At 39.9% G+C, this 10908-nt stretch overlaps 1 protein-coding gene across 1 annotated transcript in view; it reads right to left on the reverse strand.

Annotated features, from left to right (window-relative positions):
* Positions 1-9592, reverse strand: part of LOC104967782 (calcium/calmodulin-dependent protein kinase type 1G-like) — a gene marked incomplete at its 3' end in the record, with an annotated part of 10735 nt that extends 1143 nt beyond the window's left edge. Inside the window, exons 1-4 of the mRNA XM_010797306.1 lie at positions 9376-9592; positions 7719-7824; positions 2810-2935; positions 2217-2291 (exon numbers count right to left, since the gene is read on the reverse strand). Coding sequence (XP_010795608.1) covers positions 2217-2291; positions 2810-2935; positions 7719-7824; positions 9376-9505 — 437 coding nt within the window. The remainder of the gene's footprint in view (positions 1-2216; positions 2292-2809; positions 2936-7718; positions 7825-9375) is intronic.
* Positions 9593-10908: the final 1316 nt, after the last annotated feature.

Consider the following 10908-nt stretch of genomic DNA (forward strand, 5'->3'; position numbering starts at 1 on the left):
GAAAGACCACTGGAGATTATCTGGACGTAGACTACTAGCGTCACAAGACCGCCCACACATCAAATAATCTCCAGTCGTTACATCGACCCCGAGAACAGGTAAATCTCGAAACATACACTCCTCTTCGTGGAAGTTTAGTTAAGATTTTCAATGTCCTTCGGTCACATCTCATCGATTCTGTCCCTGATTACACAAGGGAGGAAACCATAAGCAATCATCAGAGCGACGTCTCAAACTTACTCGACCTCAGAAGGGTTATAGAAAGACCCCCCTCCGGTCACTTATCACGTACGTCATCAGATTCAGCCGATTTTCGTACTTAATCGAAGAGACGTAAGTAAAACTAAATACCTTACCAGTTTACTAGTCTACTCGATTCTTTCTTATTATTGTCCCTATAAGCTAGTGTAAACTTACCGTCACCACAAAAGAGAAGTCACAACGTCCGCCTCTCGAGAAACTGGCATAAGACCTGGCCCCCACATGAGCCTCTTTTCTGCGGTCGTCGCACTAGGCGGTCCACGACGTGCGGCACTCGATGGACGTGTTCTTGCTGTGTGCACGTAGCTCTGGACTTCCATCCTTAGTCTATTAATTTGTTATTCAAGAATGTAAGTGAACCGATTTGTGAAAGTTAGTGGTTTGTTTCAATTTTGTACAAAGATAAGTTGTCGTAACAGTTTCAGTTGAAATAACAGTTAGAAAGTCAAACACCACATGTCTGTCTCCTGGCAAAGGGTTGTTAGTGCTTATGTTATTTATGTTATACATATAGTGTATATATGTGTTTAGTTGTCTGTGTTAATATGTATACGTTTGTAATTCTGTCTTTATTTCGTGTCGTTAGGAATATATATGATTATTGTCAGTGAAGTTATAGAACCCTTACATGTAATCACGTTCTAACAGTATCGTCGCATTTTTCAAGACCACGACCTAAACTCAACCCAGCAACCCCACTTCGTGTAAAGTCTATATAATGTAATGTTACACATACGTTCATATAATCATTTCTATTCGGCGAACTATTTTGTATATCATTGGTTCTATTGTTTTGTTGCCAGTTTCAACTTTCCTTTCCTTGCCAAACACTTCGGTGTCTACTAGAAAATATTTAATGTTGACAAATTCACGGGCTTCATGACTTCGTGTCTACAAGTAATTACAGTGAATGTTGTACACTTGGTTTTCATCCTCTAGTTCACAAGAGTTTATATGGGTTACTACAGTTTCTAACATAGCATTTTCCGTCCGTTCAAATAAACATTTCGTGTAAAGTTGTGTTCCGTTAAGTTTCACGAGATGTTTTTACTTTTTGTAATTTTCGTAATTCATTATTCCGCCCAAGTGTGGTTCATGAAAAAGGGTGTTTCGCCGGACTCTTGTAAGAAATCAAGAGTACTTTGATTCAGTCTAGCGCAAGTGCTGCTCCTTCTAAACAACGGACCCACAAAACATAATCCGTCGCAGCCCCGGGCGGCGCCATTTTTTACGTTCGGCGACCTGAGTGAAAAGAAGAAAGACGAACCCAAACCTGCAGTCGCGTTCTACGCTTGCGTCGCCGCACTCATGCACGCGCGCCGGCCTGTCTCCAAGGCGGCCAGGACCTTCAGGGCCGCGAAATCGCCTGACCGAAGTCAACTTCGACGACCCTGAGCGGTCGTCCGAAAGGACGCGGGACAGAGGGGCCTCATCTTGCGGTCCTGCGCTGCGGAGGACATTCAGCACGAGTAGGCCAAGAAGCGTCCACAAACATAAAACACAACCCTGTATTCAACTAGAGAGACGCAAGACGCCCGACCCGATTACCGACTTACGATTTATTACGTATACGCTCCTATAGATCGGGGAAGCAGCCTTTGTAAACTACGCCCCAAAACTGTGGAACACGTTACCCATCAATATTAGGGAAGCCAATACGTTAGGCATTTTATTTTTTTTTAAATGTACCAAAGCATTTGACTGATTTTACACTGTTATACTGCACTATTCTCTGTGATTGACATTGCACTATTTCTCTATGTTTTATTCTCCATGTTTTTCCTTTTAATTATTTCATCCCACTTTATGCTTTGCTCTTGCTGCTTGTTTTACACTGATTGTATGTCTTATTTCTTACTGATGTAAAGCAATTTGAACTGCAATCCCCTGTATGAAAGGTGCTATACAAATAAAGTTATTATTATCATTTGAATAAGAATGTAAAGGACGCTCACAGCTCCATGACGAGATAGTAATGGGTCCGACTTTCATAGAAATCCTCCATCCCCACCACGTTGTCGTGTTTGACCCTGAAAAGGGAAACGAAAAGGTGCCATCATTAGATCAGATAACATTAAATACAATAAGATTTCATTAGATCAAATAAGATTACATTAGATTTACTTTATTGATCTTATATTGGAAAATTATTTTGTTGAAGCTGTTTGTAGAAAAGCCATTGCACATGATTAAAAAATAAAAATAAACAGACAGTAAATGTCATTTGATTAGACTACATCAGATAGAATTACATTATGTAAACTTTATTTATCTCAAATTGGGAAATTGTGTAACATTGCAAATGAAGTAAACAGTAAATATAGACATATTAACAAAATAAAAGTATATATTTATAGAGTAAACAATTAAAACATGTACAGAATAAGTAAAATTGCACTGAAAAGATTAAAGAAACTATAAACCCACAACATAATTCACATATTTCAACATAAACAACAGAAATGGATCAGTGCGATTCCTCTGCACACTGACTACTGAGAGAATACGAGATGTTTTGACGCTCATTAAAAATGCAAACGTTAATTACCTCCTCAGCACGGCGATCTCGTTCTCCAGATTGAGGTCTCGCGTCTGTTTCTTCTTCACACACTTCATGGCAAACAACTTCCCCGTCTTCTTCTCCTTCACCATGAACACCTCTGAGAACGCCCCGCTGTTCATCAACAACACAAACACAATGAAAGTGAGTTATTGATGATGCCTTCACTGACCGCTTGAAAACATCAGAGAAAGGAAGAACAGCAGGAGAAATTAAGCTTCACTTTATTAGAATCATGGGATCGTAAATAACATATTTGGACAAGAACAGTGTCAGGGAATAATTTCCATAGATGTTTACGTTTCGCCCTCTGACGCAGATGCCCAGCCTTGGGCAGCATGCTATCTCCCTTAAGGAGGGGCTGCCCTAGCAAGTTGTTGTTGTTACCAGTTTGTGACCGGGCAACTCTCGGTCAGAGATAGTTATTGTTGTGGGACATCTTGAACACATCCTTCTCGGGGTGTAGATGACCCCGAGCCATAAGCAACAACAAATGTGATTCAGTGTCCTCAGCTGTTTAGTCTATCTATTGAAGACTGTTGATTATTACGCTCTGAACTAGTTAAAGCCTCGAGCTACAGAAGGGGCCTTCAGAATTGATTGTGGCCTCTCAACCGTGTGGTCAGACCGTGGCCCGTGACATGTCTTGTGAATTCTCCGGCCGAAGCTCCAAATAAACCCCTAACCCTAACCCTCTCCATCGTGTCTCTCTTTGAGTCCTGACTCCAATTGCTTCAGAAGTTTCCCCCACAAACAGCACATAGTAGTTGCCTCTTAATGGACCTACTTTCCATTATTCTCAGCCAATCAGAATGTCTTCCATGCTTTCATTTCTCTATTGTGTTTATAGGTCAAATGCGAATGATTTTCAGCAATTTTTATCTATTTGCAAGCCTTAAAATGAACGTATTTTTGATTCAGAGTAATGTGAGTCCCATTAGTCTGTATAGGTAAATGTTAAACTAATTTAACATTTTAGAAGAGATAATTGGATGATGAAAATATGGATACGACTCACGTTTTTTCCATTCAATATAGTGCTGATGAAATTAGCAATTTAGCTTAGCATAAGGTCTGGAAACAGGGGGGAACAGGTCGTCTATATACATTCAAAAACCAAATGTAAAAACTAGAACAATGCCTGACTGTTTCCCTGTAAAACCATAAATTGTGAGTTTAAAAGGTGCTGGTAGGCAGGTGTGTGTTACAATTGTACATAACCAAGTTAGCCACATTACATCTTCACACTCTTACAGTGTTTACAACATGTTTCCTGTTTTTCTTCTATACATTTGACAGTTTCATCATGTCATTTCTCCGCCTCCTTGCGCCACACAGAGGTGGAAAAGGCCTTGGAGCGAATACGAATAAACAGACGGCAGAAATAGCAATATCAAGGGATTCAATTAAACTGCACTGAAGCTCTCTGTGGATTAACCAATCACATGTCAGAGGCTTATTATGCTGCTCTGTGTCCATGCTATCTTCAGAGTTGTCTGGGAATAGTTGTTCTACCTGCGGGATTAGGTGCTTTATCCCTTACGCAAGGGAACAGAGAGTTGGGGAACAGGGTCAGAGACTGAGAGAGATCTGAGGAACACAAGCCGCTGCAGGACGGGACGGGACGGGACGGGGGGGGTCAAGGGCAGACAGGTGTCACTCTGCCTTCTGGGTGCTGATGACCCTGACCCTGAGGCATGATGGGAGGTTATCTAACGTGGAGAGACAATCCCCCGCTGGACGATGTCAGTATTGATGTAGATAAAAAGTGAATTTCCCCTGGTGGGATAAATAATGAAAGGTCCTCTTCTTGTCTTTCTTCTTCTTTAAAAATAACTGTGTTCGTTAGAACAAAAAACATAGATAGTGCTTCTATTGCACGCCACTGCCTTCAAATAAATCAAATAATTATTCTTATCTTGACTGCACTTTTATTTTTGGATTTTAAACCTGTCTTATTCTATTTTAGCATGTTTTGGTTCCACTTGTTGCTCTTGATTTTTTATTTTATAATGGGTTTCTGTGGCAATATATCTTAATGTTTGACTAAAGATCAGCAATCCAGTCCATGATTTGTTGAAAAATCTCACAAAATACCAGTTTTATAGAGTCATTATAAGCATATCGTTTCTGAGAAATAAAAATGTTAAATGTTTAATATTTATAGTTATCTTGTATAACTTGAGCTTGTTATTCCTGAATACTTCTTCAGTTGATTTAATTAAGTAGAGCATGTTTACATCTTATAATCTGTGTGTTTTCAACATTGAAATCAACCTTTTTAAATATGAAAACGCTTTGATCTTATTCACACTTCACTCTGCTTCTTTCCATGATCAGCCACACCTTCAGTTGTTTCCGGAGGGATAATAAACACAGAGTCTGAAATGTGTGTGGTCAATTGAGAGCTGATTTTAAATTGAATTTATAGATATTTATATTATATTGATATTTATTTATATAGATTTGAGAGATACCAAAAGATTCACACCCTATAAAAACAGCCTGATTGCTCTCAGGGAGGCGGACAGGAAGGAGCTGTCTCTCAGCTTCATCACCGCTCTTCACATCCAGTTGCACAACTGATTTCTCCGTGGTTACAACATCTCATTTTCTTCCGCGGGTCTCCTCGAAGCTTATCGTGTCTCTCAAGAGAAATCATCAATCAAGCTAATACCAGACAGAATTTATACATATATAAATATATATTCAACAAGAAAGACAAAGGCTAATAACACTACTGGAGTGTGTAAAGTGGGACGCTTAAAATTCACAGATGTTAACGAGAATAAAATTGCTCTGTGCTTTTTGAGAGGTGAATTCACCCCTGAAGAGATTACCCTGATTGCCAGGAAACAATTATGTTGTTGTTGTTGTTGTTGTTTACACTGTGTGTGTGTGTGATGAGGCCCGAGGGACAGGCTGTGTTTGGTGTCCCACGCAATCTCCTGTCCCTTTTGGATTAGCTTCCTTTTTATGATGATGGAAAACAGAAAGGGTGTCGCGGAGATCAGGCGAAACAGCAGGAGAGTTCACTGTTGACACCTTTAAAGAGGCCTATTATGCTTTTTGGGTTTCCCTTTCCTGTAGTGTGTTATATAGGTTTTTCTGCATGTCAATCGTCTACGGAGGCAAACATCTTTCTCTCCCACACACCCCCCCCTCCCCCCCGGCCTGCAACCGCATTGTTTACTTCCAGAACAGAGCTAGCATTTCACTTCTATTAGCTAGCGCTCAAACACATTGTATGTGATAGGCTAAGGGGCGGGACATCTATAAGCGGTTGACCAATCACAACAGAGCCGGCCAGCTAACCAATCAGAGCAAACTGGGCTCTGGTTTCAGACAGAGGGTGAAAAGAGGTGCTGCAGCACAGGCAGTATGAGAACAATAAAGAGCTTTTTGAACATTAAAGCATGGGGACAAAATAATATAGGTCACAGTAGAGGCAAAATGAATAACAATTATTAATTTGTTAGATGAGGTGTCGGAGAAAGTGTGTTCATATATCTTCGCCTAGTTTTCCATTACGCCTCCAGAACTGTTTTGTGTTTGGGGAAATCACCGTTATTGCTGCACACTAATTGGACCACATATTATATCCTGTCCTGTGCTGGTTAGGGGCCTCGCTCATTCCTCACTCTGCATTCACCGCTGCTCTGGAACATCCTCGGCCCTCGGCACATATCGCTCTGTTTACACACAGCAGCAGCAGCAGCAATCACTCCATCGCTCCCTTGTTTACAGTCGGCCTCTGAGCAGCTGTTCCCCAAACACTCGAGAAATACTCCAAAAGACCTGCTGAGTTCACTTCACTGAAATTAGGTCAGGAGACTGTTAGCTAAGACTGTGCACAGTTTCCATCAGTGGTGTAAAGTACATCCATCAAGTACTGTAACATGTAGAAGTACTTGTACTTTTCTTGAGTATCTCCATTTTCTGAAGCGTTGTACTTCTACCCCACTACAATTCAGAGGTAGATCATTTGCTTTTACTCCATTAAACGTGTTGAATACTTTTAGTCAATGTGCCTATATTGATTACTGATACAACCTATAATAAATACTTAAATAGGACTTTAGTAACACACATGGTTTAAATTGACAATGAGTCAATCTGCATAATAAGTTATTTTACTTTTGGTACTTTAAGCATATTTTGATGCAAATACTTTTTTACTTTTACTTATTTGAACACTGTACTATTTCTACTTGTACATAAGATAAATATCTACAGTAAAAACGTCTTCCAGTACTGCTGTTTTGTTTATAAAGTTTCAAAATCTAGCTCAAATTTGGCATTCTTGCCTAAAAATGTAACTAAATAATAAATAATGTCATCAAAATATAGTATTCATTATTTCAACGTCAATCAACTTATCAATTATTCAACTGCAGCTCAACTTGTTTTGCAAACAGATGTTTACATTTGTATTTACATTTCTCCTTTCTTTTGTGAGTCTCACAATTCAAGGAAACGTTAATGAAAAAATGGCCATTTTTAAAAGACAGATAGATTTTTTAATTGTATTGACCTGCTTAGGTGACTCACATAACACCATGAGAACACCATGAGAACACCATGAGGAGACAGACAGACTAACCCTCTCACGGGCAAAGCATCTTGTTGACTAAGTCCTCGGTAAAGTAGGCCTCAGCATGTCAATCCAATCATCTGTCCTCAGACTCAAACAGCATGTGGAGGCTTTATCGTCACGGCACGTGCAAGTCAGAACACATGGGACACTGTGATCGACTTCAATATCTCTCAAACTAAACCTTCAGAAATGCTAAATATTCCCAGAGGTACCACGGAAGAATCTCTGTAGTGTTTACAACAACGGAACAGGAAAGTAAAACCAGTCCGCTCAATAAATATTACAAATAAATGTACTCACGATCCCAGCTCCTCCATGAAGTCGAACACCTCCTGGATGTCGTCGATGACCTTCATCCACTCGCCCTCCTGTCGACACATCTCTGCGCAGACTTCAACAGGGACTTCTTTTAGAAAGAAGAAGAAAGGAAAGAACACATAAGGTCCACGTCCTAATCATAATCAGAGATTATTAAACAGTCTTTAAAGGATGGATGCAGGTGTTGGTGCGTCAGAGGACGAGCTTTCTTTGTCTGGATGACAAAAGGTTAGGGTTTAAAATCCTACAGGAATTTATAAAGCTGTGCAAAGCCAGGCAAACTGTACCAGATCTAAATGACAACATAGTGTATGAATTGATAAAATGTCAGAAGTCAAACAAGGAGAAAAGTAATAAGAACCTGTTGCATTGATTGTTTTCTGTTGCATCGTCAAAAATGCATTGAAAATATAATAATTAGCAAAATGATGTTTCCAAAATAAGCTTCCTGCACAATTAGGATCATCACACATTATTGTGCAAGAAAAAAGACATTTGTTTCACTAATAAACATTAGGATTAGGAGGGAATTATCCAATAAAACCACATGTCCTGAGGAGGATTAGGAGCACTTTGAATGAGCAGGTTACCCAGTTTAGTTTCCTGGCCTCTTTTCTCTTATATAAGGGATTAACTCTTGATATCGAGAACTGACCTTGTTACAGGTATAAATAAACACCAAAGTATAGCCTCAACAATTCATATGTGTTACAAATCTCTTCAAAATGTACTGTATACAGTAAAAGCCCATAATACATGAATATAAGAGCAACCGATGAGCAAAGAAAATCTGACATTTTAAATCCCGCTTTCATTTATCTTCAAGTCAATGCATACAGTAACTCAGATGATGCAGCTGAACACAATTAAGCGATTAAAATGATTATACTCTAGATTATTATCCCCACACATTCAAACAATGTCCATTACACACAGACATACACACAGATCCCCCTGAGGGTATGCTGTTTCCGCACACAACACACAGGTCTGGCACCTCCTGCTCTCCCGCAGTAATGATTTCCTTCGCAGCAGCAGTGTGTTGTTATTCAGCAGAGCAGCTCACGACATGCACACACACACTCACACAGACATGCAGAGAAATGTTCAACAGCACAAGCAGCGATGCAAAGCTCATTTGCAGTCAAACCATGCAGCAGGGATCCACATCTCAATGCAGTGTTGTTGTTTTGAAATAGCGCAACAATTCCTCCACGTTCTCTCCATTCTACAGTCCCTTACGTGCAAGCTTTAGAGTAGAGTCGCGGTTTTTTTTTCTGCACATAAACACCAGTCAATGCAAGGAAATGCTGCTGTGATTGACAGTGGGTTGCAGCACCTCCTTTCTACTCTAACGCTACCAGAAACACCAAATTGGCAGGATCTGCGGAAACATCACTCTGCGGCAAAAACAAGCAGAAATTCAGACCAAGCAGAGCTCTGACGCCTGAGCGCGAAAACACCTTAAAACACAAGTTTGGACTCATGCATGAAGGATGTTATAGAGGAGAAAAACTAGAACAGAATACAAATAAGGCAACACTGGCGCACTACTTTACTCCGAGTTGCTGTTAAAAGCAAACAACAGTTGTTTCCAGGTCTACTTTAAAATAAAAAAAGATTCAGATTTGAGACTTACCCAGAGACTCTGCGCTGGAGGAGTACCGCTCTGACTCTCCTGCCAAATGCTCTGCGAGGTCTGGACGGATTACTGAGTCTGAGACATCAAAAGAGGAGCTACCTGTTGTGGAGTCAGAGATTACATCCATGGAGAGGGGGGGGGCGCACTGCTGCAGAGATCCGCGCAGCAGCCACAGGTTTATACAGAAAACAAAGCGTGTTGCGCAGAGATGAGCAATATTTCTTTCAAAACGGCAAGATCAATTCATAACAGCAACATGGGCACGCGCATGCGCAGATACACGCACTTGAGTTTTGCACGTTTCAGCACAGCAGAGCATTAATGTTTGATAGTCGATGATGAAGAAGTACCTATATTTAATACCATTCAAAATCTGAAGTAAATTAAAGGTATTGGCATATCAATATACTTGAGTACCAAAAGTAAGAGTACTGTAAGAGTAATTGCACATTTCAGAAATATAAATATGAAATTAAGTTATGATTATTGATGCGTTCATCACAGCTGGTAAATGTGGAGATGATTTTAATTAATAAACTGCTTCTGGGTTTGTTAACCTTTCATATATGTGAATGTTGAGTTTTTAGTTTAAAAGTAATGCCTTACAAATGTAGTGGAGTAGCAGTCTAAAGGAGCATAACAAGTGCAAGTTCCTCAACATTTTATTATGTACTTCATAACATTACACCACTGTCAACATTGGTCAAATGTACCTTATCACATATGTTCAAGTATTGAAGAACTACTCAGTTACATGTCAATGTAATCTAGATGCAATAATTATCACCTGAAACCCCCCCAAAAATACATCACATGAATCTCTTTTTTATTTATTTTTGTTGTTTTAATGTAATCATTGTTTGGGACTTTGGGCTTCATACAAATAAAATAATACATGTAAATGATTAGAAGTAGGCAACCTGTCAATATTTGTTTTGTCTTTAAAGCCTTTTCAAAAGAACCTGTCCTAATATAAAGGTGTGGAGAGAACTGTCGGTGGAAAGGTCTTTGTAAAGTTGTTTTCACATGTCATTACACATTTCACACCGAGGCCCCAGACTGGGATGAGCGCAGCATTAGGCTCTAAACATGTTACAGTGAAAGTATTCTTCAGAGGCAACTTTAACAGGATTATTTATTAATCTGCACACGTAGCTCATCTCACCTGTGACCTGCCTCACATGGAGGAACAGGGTCAGAGTAACATTTGGCCCTCTGCACTCCTGTGTTTACTGCAGACAAAGGACATGGACACAGTTTGTGCCCTGCAGAATAATTAGCTTCACATATTTCTAATCAAAAGGAACAGCGACAGTGATGTCCTTTCAGTCTATCCACCATCAAAGGCTGCAGTGTTGAGGAAATGCAGAATACCTGAGGTTCAGGCACGTGCCGTTCATAGCGACATAATAATATCTCTACCTGCTCATCATGTCGTCATGGATACTGGGCGAGGAGGTTGTCATGTTCATTTATCAGTTTCAGGTATTTTATAACCAGAAGGAGTTGAAGTGTTATCCTTGAAGAGAG

The sequence above is a fragment of the Notothenia coriiceps genome, unplaced genomic scaffold (genome assembly GCF_000735185.1).
Source record: "Notothenia coriiceps isolate Sejong01 unplaced genomic scaffold, NC01 NC01_scaffold00037718, whole genome shotgun sequence".
In the NCBI taxonomy this organism is placed as follows: domain Eukaryota; kingdom Metazoa; phylum Chordata; class Actinopteri; order Perciformes; family Nototheniidae; genus Notothenia; species Notothenia coriiceps.